This window comes from Lampetra planeri, unplaced genomic scaffold, assembly GCF_965212315.1.
Source record: "Lampetra planeri unplaced genomic scaffold, kcLamPlan1.2.h2 scaffold_840, whole genome shotgun sequence".
In the NCBI taxonomy this organism is placed as follows: domain Eukaryota; kingdom Metazoa; phylum Chordata; class Hyperoartia; order Petromyzontiformes; family Petromyzontidae; genus Lampetra; species Lampetra planeri.
Genome location: NW_027615662.1, coordinates 16,061 through 31,438, shown reverse-complemented (window position 1 = coordinate 31,438; position 15,378 = coordinate 16,061). Strand labels below are relative to the sequence as shown.

Here is a 15,378-nt window from a genome sequence, read left to right as displayed (position 1 = left end):
ATGCTGATGATGATGCTGCTGATCATGCTGCTGCTGATGATGATGATGCTGCTGATGATGATAATGATGACGATGCTGCTGCTGCTGCTGATGATTATGATGATGCTGATGATGATGTTGCTGATGATGATGCTGCTGATCATGCTGCTGCTGATGATGATGATGCTGCTGATGATGATAATGATGACGATGCTGCTGCTGCTGCTGCTGATGATGCTGATGATGATGCTGCTGATGTGACCCACAGAGCCTCACGCTCAGAGAGAAAGTGTCCAGTCTGAAGTTCAAGGAGAAATCCTCCGACTCTGAGACTCTGAGCTACAAGCTGCTCCTGCTGGCCATCGTCAAACTCATACACGCAGACCCCAGGCTCATGCTACACGTGAGTCACTCACTCGCTCGCTCGCTCAGTCACTCGCTCACCCGCTCACTCGCTCGTTCGCCCACTCACTCGCTCGCTCACTCGCTCACTCGCTCACTCACTCACTACTCACTCGCTCAGTCACTCACTTACTCACTTACTCCTGCTGGCCATCGTCAAACTCATACACGCAGACCCCAGGCTCATGCTACACGTGAGTCACTCACTCGCACGCTCGCTCAGTCACTCGCTCACCCCGCTCACTCGCTCGTTCGCCCACTCACTCGCTCGCTCACTCGCTCACTCGCTCACTCACTCACTACTCACTCGCTCAGTCACTCGCTCGCTCGCTCGCTCAGTCACTCACTCGCTCGCTCAGTCACTCGCTCAGTCACTCGCTCACTCGCTCAGTCACTCGCTCACTCGCTCAGTCACTCGCTCACTCGCTCAGTCACTCGCTCACTCGCTCAGTCACTCGCTCACTCGCTCACTCACTCGCTCACTCGCTCAGTCACTCGCTCACTCGCTCAGTCACTCGCTCACTCGCTCAGTCACTCGCTCGCTCGCTCAGTCACTCGCTCACTCGCTCAGTCACTCACTCGCTCACTCGCTCACTCGCTCACTCGCTCACTCACTCACTACTCACTCGCTCAGTCACTCACTCGCTCGCTCGCTCAGTCACTCGCTCACTCGCTCAGTCACTCGCTCACTCACTCGCTCAGTCGCTCACTCACTCGCTCACTCGCTCAGTCACTCGCTCACTCGCTCAGTCACTCGCTCACCCAGTCATTCGCTCGCTCACTCACTCACTTACTCACTTACTCCTGCTGGCCATCGTCAAACTCGTCCACGCAGACCCCAGGCTCATGCTACACGTGAGTCACTCACTACTCACTCGCTCAGTCACTCACTCGCTCGCTCACTCAGTCACTCGCTCGCCCCCGCTCGCTCGCTCGCTCACTCGCTCACTCACTCGCTCGCTAACTCACTCACTCGCTCAGTCACTCGCTCGCTCACTCGCTCAGTCAGTCACTCACTCGCTCACTCGCTCAGTCACTCACTCGCTCACTCGCTCAGTCACTCACTCGCTCACTCGCTCAGTCACTCGCTCACTCGCTCAGTCACTCACTCACCCAGTCATTCGCTCGCTCACTCGCTCACTTACTCACTTACTCCTGCTGGCCATCGTCAAACTCATCCACGCAGACCCCAGGCTCATGCTACACGTGAGTCACTCACTACTCACTCGCACGCTCGCTCAGTCACTCGCTCAGTCGCTCGCTCGCTCGCTCACTCAGTCACTCGCTCGCTCGCTAACTCACTCACTCGCTCAGTCACTCGCTCACTCGCTCAGTCACTCACTCGCTCAGTCACTCGCTCACCCACTCACTCGCTCGCTCACTCACTACTCACTCGCTCAGTCACTCACTCGCTCAGTCACTCGCTCGCCCACTCACTCACTATTCACTCGCTCAGTCACTCACTCGCTCACTCGCTCAGTCACTCGCTCGCCCACTCACTCGCTCGCTCACTCGCTCACTCACTCGCTCACTCGCTCAGTCACTCACTCGCTCACTCGCTCAGTCACTCGGTCACCCACTCACTCGCTCGCTCACTCGCTCACTCACTCACTACTCACTCGCTCAGTCACTCACTCGCTCGCTCACTCACTCGCTCACTCGCTCAGTCACTCGCTCACTCGCTCAGTCACTCGCTCGCTAACTCACTCACTTACTCAGTCACTCAGTCACTCACTCGCTCAGTCACTCGCTCACCCACTCACTCGCTCGCTCACTCGCTCACTCACTCACTACTCACTCGCTCAGTCACTCACTCGCTCGCTCGCTAACTCACTCACTTACTACTCACTCGCTCAGTCACTCAGTCACTCGCTCACCCACTCACTCGCTCGCTAACTCACTCACTTACTCAGTCACTCAGTCACTCGCTCACTAACTCGCTCGCTAACTCACTCACTCGCTCACCAACTCACTCACCAACTCACTCACCAACTCGCTCACTCACTCAGTCACTCACTCACTCGCTCGCTCGCTCAGTCACTCACTCGCTCGCTCGCTAACTCACTCACTCAGTCACTCGCTCACCCACTCACTCGCTCACTCACTCACTACTCACTCGCTCAGTCACTCACTCACTCGCTCGCTAACTCACTCACTTACTCAGTCACTCAGTCACTCACTCGCTCACTCGCTCAGTCACTCGCTCACCCACTCACTCGCTCGCTCACTCGCTCACTCACTCACTACTCACTCGCTCAGTCACTCACTCGCTCGCTCGCTAACTCACTCACTTACTACTCACTCGCTCAGTCACTCAGTCACTCGCTCACCCACTCACTCGCTCGCTAACTCACTCACTTACTCAGTCACTCAGTCACTCGCTCACTAACTCGCTCGCTAACTCACTCACTCGCTCACCAACTCACTCACCAACTCACTCACCAACTCGCTCACTCACTCAGTCACTCACTCGGTCATTCACTCACTCACTCACTCAACACTCCCTCGGCTGTTTTGACGCTGCAATTTATGTTTTTGATGTTGTTGTTGTTGTTGATGTTGATGTTGATGTTGTTGTTGTTGTTGATGTTGATGTTGTTGTTGTTGTTGATGTTGTTGTTGTTGACGCTAGAACCCCGGCAAGCCGGGCCACGAGATCCAGGCGAGCACGGCAGAGCTGATCACCGGCCTGGTGACGCTCGTGCCTCAGTGCGGCATGCCGGATGTGGCACAGGAGGCGATGGAGGTGACACACACAGTGACACACACACACACAGTGACACACACAGTGACACACACAGTGACACACACAGTGACACACACACAGTGACACACACAGTGACACACACAGTGGCACACACACACAGTGACACACACACAGTGACACACACACACAGTGACACACACACACAGTGACACACACACAGTGACACACACAGTGACACACACACACAGTGACACACACACACAGTGACACACACAGTGACACACACAGTGACACACACAGTGACACACACACAGTGACACACACAGTGGCACACACACACAGTGACACACACACAGTGACACACACACACACAGTGACACACACACACACAGTGACACACACACACAGTGACACACACACAGTGACACACACACACAGTGACACACACACACAGTGACACACACAGTGACACACACACAGTGACACACACAGTGACACACACAGTGACACACACACAGTGACACACACACAGTGACACACACACACAGTGACACACATAGTGACACACACACACAGTGACACACACAGTGACACACACACACACAGTGACACACACACACACACAGTGACACACACAGTGACACACACACACAGTGACACACACAGTGACACACACACACAGTGACACACACAGTGACACACACACACACAGTGACACACACACACACACAGTGACACACACACACAGTGACACACACACACAGTGACACACACACACAGTGACACACACAGTGACACACACAGTGACACACACAGTGACACACACAGTGACACACACAGTGATACACACACAGTGACACACACAGTGATACACACACAGTGACACACAGTGACACACACAGTGACACACACAGTGACACACACACACAGTGACACACACAGTGACACGCACAGTGACACACACACAGTGACACACACACACACAGTGACACACACACAGTGACACACACAGTGACACACACACACAGTGACACACACACACACAGTGACACACACAGTGACACACACACAGTGACACACACACAGTGACACACACAGTGACACACACAGTGACACACACACACACAGTGACACACACAGTGTTGAGTGGTGAGTAAGTGGTGAGTTAGTGGTGGTGAGTGAGTGGTGAGTTAGTGGTGAGTGAGTGAGTGGTGAGTGAGTGAGTGGTTTAATGAGTGGGTGAATGAGTGAGTGGGTGGGTGAGTGAGTGAGTGGTGAGTGAGTGGGTGAATGAGTGAGTGGTGAGTGGGTGGGTGAGTGAGTGAGTGGGTGAGTGAGTGGGTGAGTGGGTGAGTGAGTGAGTGAGTGGGTGAGTGAGTGAGTGGGTGAGTGAGTGAGTGGGTGGGTGGGTGAGTGGTGAGTGAGTGAGTGGTGAGTGAGTGAGTGAGTGGATGAGTGGTGAGTGAGTGGGTGAGTGAGTGAGTGGGTGGGTGGGTGGGTGAGTGAGTGGTGAGTGAGTGAGTGGTGAGTGAGTGAGTGGGTGAGTGAGTGAGTGGGTGAGTGGGTGAGTGAGTGAGTGGGTGGGTGGGTGAGTGAGTGAGTGAGTGTGTGAGTGGTGAGTGGGTGGGTGAGTGGTGAGTGAGTGAGTGAGTAAGTGAGTGAGTGAGTGAGTGGGTGAGTGGGTGAGTGAGTGAGTGAGTGGGTGGGTGGGTGAGTGAGTGAGTGAGTGTGTGAGTGGTGAGTGGGTGGGTGAGTGGTGAGTGAGTGAGTAAGTGAGTGAGTGGGTGAGTGAGTGGATGAGTGGTGAGTGAGTAAGTGGGTGAGTAAGTGGGTGAGTGAGTGAGTGGGTGAGTGAGTGGGTGAGTGAGTGAGTGGGTGAGTGAGTGGGTGAGTGAGTGAGTGGGTGAGTGAGTGAGTGGGTGAGTGAGTGGGTGAGTGAGTGGGTGAGTGAGTGGTGAGTGAGTGAGTGGTGAGTGAGTGGGTGGGTGGGTGGGTGGGTGAGTGAGTGAGTGAGTGGGTGAGTGAGTGAGTGGGTGAGTGGTGAGTGAGTGAGTGGGTGAGTGAGTGGGTGAGTGAGTGGTGAGTGAGTGAGTGAGTAGTGAGTGAGTGGATGAGTGAGTGAATGTGTGAGTGAGTGAGTGGGAGAGTGAGTGAGTGGTGAGTGAGTGAGTGAGTGGTGAGTGAGTGGTGAGTGAGTGAGTGAGTGGTGAGTGAGTAAGTGGGTGAGTGAGTGAGTGAGTGGTGAGTGAGTGGTGAGTGAGTGAGTGGGTGAGTGAGTGGGTGAGTGGGTGAGTGAGTGAGTGAGTGGGTGAGTGAGTGAGTGGGTGAGTGAGTGGGTGACTGAGTGGGTGAGTGAGTGAGTGGGTGAGTGAGTGGGTGAGTGGGTGAGTGAGTGACTGAGTGGGTGGGTGGGTGGGTGGGTGAGTGAGTGAGTGGGTGAGTGGTGAGTGAGTGAGTGAGTAAGTGGGTGAGTGAGTGAGTGGTGAGTGAGTGGGTGGGTGAGTGAGTGAGTGGTGAGTGAGTGGGTGGGTGAGTGAGTGAGTGGTGAGTGAGTGGGTGGGTGAGTGAGTGAGTGGATGAGTGGGTGGTTAGTGAGTGAGTGGGTGGGTGGGTGAGTGAGTGAGCGAGTGGGTGAGTGAGTGGGTGAGTGAGTGGGTGAGTGAGTGGTGAGTGAGTGAGTGGGTGAGTGAGTGGTGAGTGAGTGAGTAAGTGGGTGAGTGAGTGGGTGAGTGAGTGGGTGAGTGGTGAGTGAGTGAGTGAGTAAGTGGGTGAGTGAGTGAGTGGTGAGTGAGTGGGTGAGTGGGTGAGTGGGTGAGTGAGTGGGTGAGTGGGTGAGTGGGTGAGTGAGTGACTGAGTGGGTGGGTGGGTGGGTGGGTGGGTGAGTGAGTGAGTGGGTGAGTGGTGAGTGAGTGAGTGAGTAAGTGGGTGAGTGAGTGAGTGGTGAGTGAGTGGGTGGGTGAGTGAGTGAGTGGTGAGTGAGTGGGTGGGTGAGTGAGTGAGTGGTGAGTGAGTGGGTGGGTGAGTGAGTGAGTGGATGAGTGGGTGGTTAGTGAGTGAGTGGGTGGGTGGGTGAGTGAGTGAGCGAGTGGGTGAGTGAGTGGGTGAGTGAGTGGGTGAGTGAGTGGTGGGTGAGTGAGTGGTGAGTGAGTGAGTAAGTGGGTGAGTGAGTGGGTGAGTGAGTGGGTGAGTGGTGAGTGAGTGAGTGAGTAAGTGGGTGAGTGAGTGAGTGGTGAGTGAGTGGGTGGGTGAGTGAGTGAGTGGATGAGTGGGTGGTGAGTGAGTGATTGGGTGAATGAGTGGGTGAGTGAGTGGGTGAGTGAGTGAGCGAGTGGGTGAGTGAGTGGTGAGTGAGTGAGTGAGTGGGTGAGTGGTGAGTGAGTGGATGAGTGGGTGGTGAGTGAGTGATTGGGTGAATGAGTGGGTGAGTGAGTGAGCGAGTGGGTGAGTGAGTGATTGGGTGAATGAGTGGGTGAGTGAGTGGGTGAGTGAGTGAGCGAGTGGGTGAGTGAGTGGTGAGTGAGTGAGTGGTGAGTGGTGAGTGAGTGGGTGAGTGAGTGAGTGGGTGAGTGAGTGAGCGAGTGGGTGAGTGAGTGAGTGGGTGAGTGAGTGAGTGGGTGAGTGAGTGAGTGGGTGAGTGAGTGGGTGAGTGGGTGAGTGAGTGGGTGAGTGGGTGAGTGGGTGAGTGAGTGGGTGAGTGAGTGGGTGAGTGAGTGGGTGAGTGGGTGAGTGAGTGAGTGAGTGGGTGAGTGAGTGGGTGAGTGAGTGGGTGAGTGGGTGAGTGAGTGAGTGGGTGAGTGAGTGAGTGAGTGAGTGGGTGAGTGAGTGAGTGGTGAGTGAGTGGTGAGTGAGTGAGTGAGTGGTGAGTGAGTGGGTTAGTGAGTGGGTGAGTGGGTGAGTGAGTGAGTGAGTGAGTGAGTGGTGAGTGAGTGAGTGAGTAGTGAGTGAGTGGGAGAGTAAGTGAGTGAGTGGTGAGTGAGTGGTGAGTGAGTGAGTGGTGAGTGAGTGGGTGAGTGAGTGGGTGAGTGGGTGAGTGGGTGAGTGAGTGGGTGAGTGGGTGAGTGAGTGAGTGGGTGAGTGGGTGAGTGAGTGGGTGAGTGAGTGAGTGAGTGGTGAGTGAGTGGGTGAGTGAGTGAGTGAGTGGTGAGTGAGTGAGTGGTGAGTGAGTGGGTGAGTGAGTGAGTGGGTGAGTGAGTGAGTGAGTGGTGAGTGAGTGAGTGAGTGGGTGAGTGGGTGAGTGAGTGGGTGAGTGGGTGAGTGAGTGAGTGGTGAGTGAGTGAGTGGGTGAGTGAGTGAGTGAGTGGTGAGTGAGTGAGTGAGTGAGTGGTGAGTGAGTGAGTGGGTGAGTGGGTGAGTGAGTGAGTAAGTGGGTGAGTGTGTGGGTGTGTGGGTGAGTGAGTGAGTGAGTGAGTGGTGAGTGAGTGAGTGGGTGGGTGAGTGGGTGAGTGGTGAGTGATTGGTGTGTGGGTGAGTGGGTGTGTGGGTGAGTGAGTGAGTGAGTGGGTGAGTGGGTGAGTGAGTGAGTGGGTGAGTGAGTGGGTGAGTGGGTGAGTGAGTGAGTGGGTGAGTGAGTGGGTGAGTAGTGAGTGAGTGGTGAGTGATTGGTGTGTGGGTGAGTGGGTGTGTGGGTGAGTGAGTGAGTGAGTGAGTGGGTGAGTGGGTGAGTGAGTGAGTGGGTGAGTGAGTGGGTGAGTGGGTGAGTGAGTGAGTGGGTGAGTGAGTGGGTGAGTGGGTGAGTGAGTGAGTGGGTGAGTGAGTGGTGAGCGAGTGAGTGAGTGGCGAGTAAGTGAGTGAGTGAGTGGGTGAGTGGGTGAGTGATTGGTGAGTGGGTGAGTGAGTGAGTGGGTGAGTGAGTGAGTGAGTGAGTGGGTGAGTGAGTGGGTGAGTGGGTGAGTGAGTGAGTGGGTGAGTGGGTGAGTGAGTGAGTGGGTGAGTGAGTGAGTGAGTGGTGAGTGAGTGAGTGAGTGGTGAGTGAGTGAGTGGGTGAGTGGGTGAGTGAGTGAGTAAGTGGGTGAGTGTGTGGGTGTGTGGGTGAGTGAGTGAGTGAGTGAGTGAGTGAGTGGGTGAGTGAGTGAGTGGGTGGGTGAGTGGGTGAGTGGTGAGTGATTGGTGTGTGGGTGAGTGGGTGTGTGGGTGAGTGAGTGAGTGAGTGAGTGGGTGAGTGAGTGGGTGAGTGAGTGAGTGGGTGAGTGAGTGGGTGGGTGAGTGGGTGAGTGAGTGAGTGGGTGAGTGAGTGGGTGAGTAGTGAGTGAGTGGTGAGTGATTGGTGTGTGGGTGAGTGGGTGTGTGGGTGAGTGAGTGAGTGAGTGGGTGAGTGGGTGAGTGAGTGAGTGGGTGAGTGAGTGGGTGAGTGGGTGAGTGAGTGAGTGGGTGAGTGAGTGGGTGAGTGGGTGAGTGAGTGAGTGGGTGAGTGAGTGGTGAGCGAGTGAGTGAGTGGCGAGTAAGTGAGTGAGTGAGTGGGTGAGTGGGTGAGTGATTGGTGAGTGGGTGTGCTCTGCCTAGGCTCTGCTGGTGCTGCATCAGCCGGAGATCATTGAGTTGTGGAATCCTGATGCCCCCATTGCCACATTCTGGGATATCAGGTGAGGAATTCCTCACCACTCGCTCACCACTCACTCACTCGCTCACCACTCACTCACTCACTCGCCACTCACTTACTCGCCACTCACTCACTCGCTCACCACTCACCCACTCACTCACTCACTCACTCGCTCACCACTCACTCACTCGCTCACCGCTCACTCACTCACTCACTTGCCACTCACTTACTCGCCACTCACTCACTCGCTCACCACTCACCCACTCACTCACTCACTCACTCACTCACTCGCTCACCACTCACTCACTCACTCACCACTCACTCACTCACTCGCCACTCACTCACTCGCCACTCACTCGCTCACCACTCACTCACTCACCCACTCACTCACTCACCACTCACTCACCACTCACTCACCACTCACTCACCACTCACTCACCACTCACTCACTAACTAACCCACTCACTCACCACTCACTCACCACTCACTCACTCGCCACTCACTCACCACTCACTCACTCACCCACTCGCTCACTCACTCACTCACTCGCTCACTCACTAACTCACTCACTACTCACTCACTACTCACTCACTCACTCACTAACCCACTCACTCACCACTCACTCACCACTCACTCACTCGCCACTCACTCACCACTCACTCACTCACCCACTCGCTCACTCACTCGCTCACTCACTCGCTCACCACTCACTCACTCGCCACTCACTCACTCGCTCACTCCCCACTCACTCACTCGCTCACTCACCACTCACTCGCTCACCCGCTCACTCACTCACTCGCTCACTCACTCACCACTCACTCACCACACACTCACTCACTCACTCACCACTCACTCACCAAACACTCACCACAGTACATAGCCGCAGCTGTTATCAACGCTCATGGTAGTGTTGCTGTTGTTGACGTTGTTGTTGTTGATGTTGTTGTTGTTGTTGATGTTGTTGATGTTGATGTTGTTGATGTTGATGTTGAACTTGTTGTTGTTGTTGTTTTTGATGATGTTGTTGATGTTGTTAAAGATGTTGTTAAAGATGTTGTTGATGTTGTAGTTGATGTTGTTGATGTAGTTTATGTTGTAGTTGATGTTGTTGTTGATGTTGTTGATGATGTTGTTGATGTTGTTGATGATGTTGTTGATGATGTTGATGTTGTTGTTGTTGTCGATGTTGATGTTGTTGATGTTGTAGTTGATGTTGTAGTTGATGTTGTAGTTGATGTTGTTGATGATGTTGATGTTGTTGATGTTGTTGTTGTTGTTGTTGATGATGATGTTGATGATGTTGTTGTTGATGTTATTGACGTCGTTGTTGTTGTTGTTGTTGATGTCCCTGTAGCTCCCAGGTGCTGCACTCGATCTGCCAGAAGTTGTTCTCCCACCAGCTGCCCAACTGCACGGAGGTGCTCAAGTGGCTGCGTGAGATCCTCATCTGTCGGAACAAGTTCCTGCTCAAGTTCAAGGTGACACGCACGCACAGTGACACACACAGTGACACACACAGTGACACGCACACACAGTGACACGCACACACAGTGACACACACAGTGACACACACACAGTGACACACACAGTGACACACACACAGTGACACACACACAGTGACACACACAGTGACACACACACAGTGACACACACAGTGACACACACAGTGACACACACACAGTGACACACACAGTGACACACACACAGTGACACACACAGTGACACGCACACACAGTGACACACACAGTGACACACACAGTGACACGCACACACAGTGACACGCACACACAGTGACACACACAGTGACACACACAGTGACACACACAGTGACACACACAGTGACACACACAGAGACACACACACACACACAGTGACACACACACACACACAGTGACACACACAGTGACACACACAGTGACACACACAGTGACACACACAGTGACACACACAGTGACACACTGACACACACACACACACAGTGACACACACACACACAGTGACACACACACACACAGTGACACACACACACACAGTGACACACACAGTGACACACACACACAGTGACACACACACACAGTGACACACACAGTGACACACACAGTGACACACAGACACAGTGACACACACAGTGACACACACACACAGTGACACACACACACAGTGACACACACACACAGTGACACACACAGTGACACACACACACACAGTGACACACACAGTGACACACACAGTGACACAGTGACACACAGTGACACACACAGTGACACACACAGTGACACACACACACAGACACACACACACACAGTGACACACACAGTGACACACACAGTGACACACACAGTGACACGCACACACAGTGACACGCACACACAGTGACACACACAGTGACACACACACACAGTGACACACACAGTGACACACACAGTGACACACACACAGTGACACACACAGTGACACACACAGTGACACACACAGTGACACGCACACACAGTGACACACACAGTGACACACACAGTGACACACACAGTGACACACACAGTGACACACACACACAGTGACACACACACACACAGTGACACACACACAGTGACACACACAGTGACACACACAGTGACACACACAGTGACACACACACACACACACTGACACACACACACAGTGACACACACACACACAGTGACACACACACACACAGTGACACACACACACACAGTGACACACACAGTGACACACACACACAGTGACACACAGACACAGTGACACACACAGTGACACACAGACACAGTGACACACACAGTGACACACACACACAGTGACACACACACACAGTGACACACACACACAGTGACACACACACACAGTGACACACACACACAGTGACACACACAGTGACACACACAGTGACACACACACACACAGTGACACACACAGTGACACACACAGTGACACACACAGTGACACACACAGTGACACACACAGTGACACACACTCACACAGTGACACACACAGTGACACACACAGTGACACACACAGTGACACACACAGTGACACACACAGTGACACACACACACACAGTGACACACACACACAGTGACACACACAGTGACACACACAGTGACACACACACAGTGACACACACAGTGACACACACACAGTGACACACACACACACACAGTGACACACACAGTGACACACACACACACAGTGACACACACAGTGACACACACACACAGTGACACACACAGTGACACACACAGTGACACACACACACAGTGACACACACACAGTGACACACACACACAGTGACACACACAGTGACACACACAGTGACACACACAGTAAGTGACACAGTGTGACACACACACACAGTGACACGCACACACAGTGACACGTCACGTTCTGTGTGTTGCACCACGTCTCGTTCTGTGTGTTGCACCACGTCACGTTCCGTGTGTTGCACCACGTCACGTTCTGTGTGTTGCACCACGTCACGTTCTGTGTGTTGCACCACGTCTCGTTCTGTGTGTTGCACCACGTCTCGTTCTGTGTGTTGCACCACGTCTCGTTCTGTGTGTTGCACCACGTCACGTTCCGTGTGTTGCATCACGTCTCGTTCTGTGTGTTGCACCACGTCTCGTTCTGTGTGTTGCACCACGTCTCGTTCTGTGTGTTGCACCACGTCACGTTCCGTGTGTTGCATCACGTCTCGTTCTGTGTGTTGCACCACGTCACGTTCCGTGTGTTGCATCACGTCTCGTTCTGTGTGTTGCATCACGTCACGTTCTGTGTGTTGCACCACGTCTCGTTCTGTGTGTTGCATCACGTCACGTTCTGCGTGTTGCATCACGTCACGTTCTGCGTGTTGCACCACGTCACGTTCTGCGTGTTGCACCACGTCACGTTCTGTGTGTTGCATCACGTCTCGTTCTGTGTGTTGCATCACGTCACGTTCTGTGTGTTGCACCACGTCTCGTTCTGTGTGTTGCATCACGTCACGTTCTGCGTGTTGCACCACGTCTCGTTCTGTGTGTTGCATCACGTCTCGTTCTGCGTGTTGCATCACGTCACGTTCTGTGTGTTGCACCACGTCTCGTTCTGTGTGTTGCACCACGTCACGTTCTGTGTGTTGCACCACGTCACGTTCTGTGTGTTGCATCACGTCACGTTCTGTGTGTTGCATCACGTCTCGTTCTGTGTGTTGCATCACGTCACGTTCTGTGTGTTGCATCACGTCTCGTTCTGTGTGTTGCATCACGTCACGTTCTGTGTGTTGCACCACGTCACGTTCTGTGTGTTGCACCACGTCACGTTCTGTGTGTTGCATCACGTCTCGTTCTGTGTGTTGCATCACGTCTCGTTCTGTGTGTTGCACCACGTCACGTTCTGTGTGTTGCACCACGTCACGTTCTGTGTGTTGCATCACGTCACGTTCTGTGTGTTGCATCACGTCTCGTTCTGTGTGTTGCATCACGTCTCGTTCTGTGTGTTGCACCACGTCACGTTCTGTGTGTTGCATCACGTCACGTTCTGTGTGTTGCATCACGTCACGTTCTGTGTGTTGCACCACGTCTCGTTCTGTGTGTTGCACCACGTCTCGTTCTGTGTGTTGCACCACGTCACGTTCTGTGTGTTGCACCACGTCTCGTTCTGTGTGTTGCACCACGTCACGTTCTGTGTGTTGCACCACGTCACGTTCTGTGTGTTGCACCACGTCTCGTTCTGTGTGTTGCACCACGTCACGTTCTGTGTGTTGCACCACGTCACGTTCTGTGTGTTGCATCACGTCACGTTCTGTGTGTTGCACCACGTCACGTTCTGTGTGTTGCATCACGTCACGTTCTGTGTGTTGCACCACGTCACGTTCTGTGTGTTGCATCACGTCTCGTTCTGTGTGTTGCACCACGTCACGTTCTGTGTGTTGCATCACGTCACGTTCTGTGTGTTGCACCACGTCACGTTCTGTGTGTTGCATCACGTCACGTTCTGTGTGTTGCATCACGTCTCGTTCTGTGTGTTGCATCACGTCACGTTCTGTGTGTTGCACCACGTCACGTTCTGTGTGTTGCATCACGTCACGTTCTGTGTGTTGCATCACGTCACGTTCTGCGTGTTGCATCACGTCACGTTCTGCGTGTTGCATCACGTCACGTTCTGTGTGTTGCATCACGTCACGTTCTGTGTGTTGCACCACGTCACGTTCTGTGTGTTGCATCACGTCACGTTCTGTGTGTTGCATCACGTCACGTTCTGTGTGTTGCATCACGTCACGTTCTGCGTGTTGCATCACGTCACGTTCTGTGTGTTGCACCACGTCACGTTCTGTGTGTTGCACCACGTCACGTTCTGCGTGTTGCATCACGTCACGTTCTGTGTGTTGCATCACGTCACGTTCTGTGTGTTGCATCACGTCACGTTCTGTGTGTTGCATCACGTCACGTTCTGTGTGTTGCACCACGTCACGTTCTGTGTGTTGCACCACGTCACGTTCTGTGTGTTGCACCACGTCACGTTCTGTGTGTTGCATCACGTCACGTTCTGTGTGTTGCATCACGTCACGTTCTGTGTGTTGCATCACGTCACGTTCTGTGTGTTGCATCACGTCACGTTCTGTGTGTTGCACCACGTCACGTTCTGTGTGTTGCACCACGTCACGTTCTGCGTGTTGCATCACGTCACGTTCTGTGTGTTGCACCACGTCACGTTCTGCGTGTTGCATCACGTCACGTTCTGCGTGTTGCATCACGTCACGTTCTGTGTGTTGCATCACGTCACGTTCTGTGTGTTGCACCACGTCACGTTCTGTGTGTTGCACCACGTCACGTTCTGCGTGTTGCATCACGTCACGTTCTGTGTGTTGCATCACGTCACGTTCTGCGTGTTGCATCACGTCACGTTCTGTGTGTTGCACCACGTCACGTTCTGTGTGTTGCACCACGTCACGTTCTGCGTGTTGCATCACGTCACGTTCTGTGTGTTGCACCACGTCACGTTCTGTGTGTTGCACCACGTCACGTTCTGCGTGTTGCATCACGTCACGTTCTGCGTGTTGCACCACGTCACGTTCTGTGTGTTGCACCACGTCACGTTCTGCGTGTTGCATCACGTCACGTTCTGTGTGTTGCACCACGTCACGTTCTGTGTGTTGCATCACGTCACGTTCTGCGTGTTGCATCACGTCACGTTCTGTGTGTTGCATCACGTCACGTTCTGTGTGTTGCACCACGTCACGTTCTGCGTGTTGCATCACGTCACGTTCTGTGTGTTGCACCACGTCACGTTCTGCGTGTTGCATCACGTCACGTTCTGTGTGTTGCACCACGTCTCGTTCTGTGTGTTGCACCACGTCACGTTCCGTGTGTTGCACCACGTCTCGTTCTGTGTGTTGCACCACGTCTCGTTCTGTGTGTTGCACCACGTCACGTTCCGTGTGTTGCATCACGTCTCGTTCTGTGTGTTGCACCACGTCACGTTCTGTGTGTTGCATCACGTCTCGTTCTGTGTGTTGCACCACGTCACGTTCTGTGTGTTGCATCACGTCACGTTCTGTGTGTTGCACCACGTCACGTTCTGTGTGTTGCATCACGTCTCGTTCTGTGTGTTGCACCACGTCACGTTCTGTGTGTTGCACCACGTCACGTTCTGTGTGTTGCATCACGTCTCGTTCTGTGTGTTGCACCACGTCTCGTTCTGTGTGTTGCATCACGTCACGTTCTGTGTGTTGCATCACGTCACGTTCTGTGTGTTGCACCACGT

The 15,378-nt window shown here is 53.6% G+C and overlaps 1 protein-coding gene across 1 annotated transcript in view; it reads left to right on the top strand.

Moving 5' to 3' along the window:
* Positions 1-217: 217 nt before the first annotated feature.
* The window catches only part of LOC144742061 (neurofibromin-like), a gene marked incomplete at its 3' end in the record, with an annotated part of 29,963 nt that continues 14,802 nt past the window's right edge, over positions 218-15,378 (top strand). The window contains exons 1-4 of the mRNA XM_078624563.1: positions 218-382; positions 3,014-3,127; positions 8,589-8,668; positions 9,980-10,103. Of these exons, the coding sequence (XP_078480689.1) occupies positions 374-382; positions 3,014-3,127; positions 8,589-8,668; positions 9,980-10,103 (327 nt within the window). The remainder of the gene's footprint in view (positions 383-3,013; positions 3,128-8,588; positions 8,669-9,979; positions 10,104-15,378) is intronic.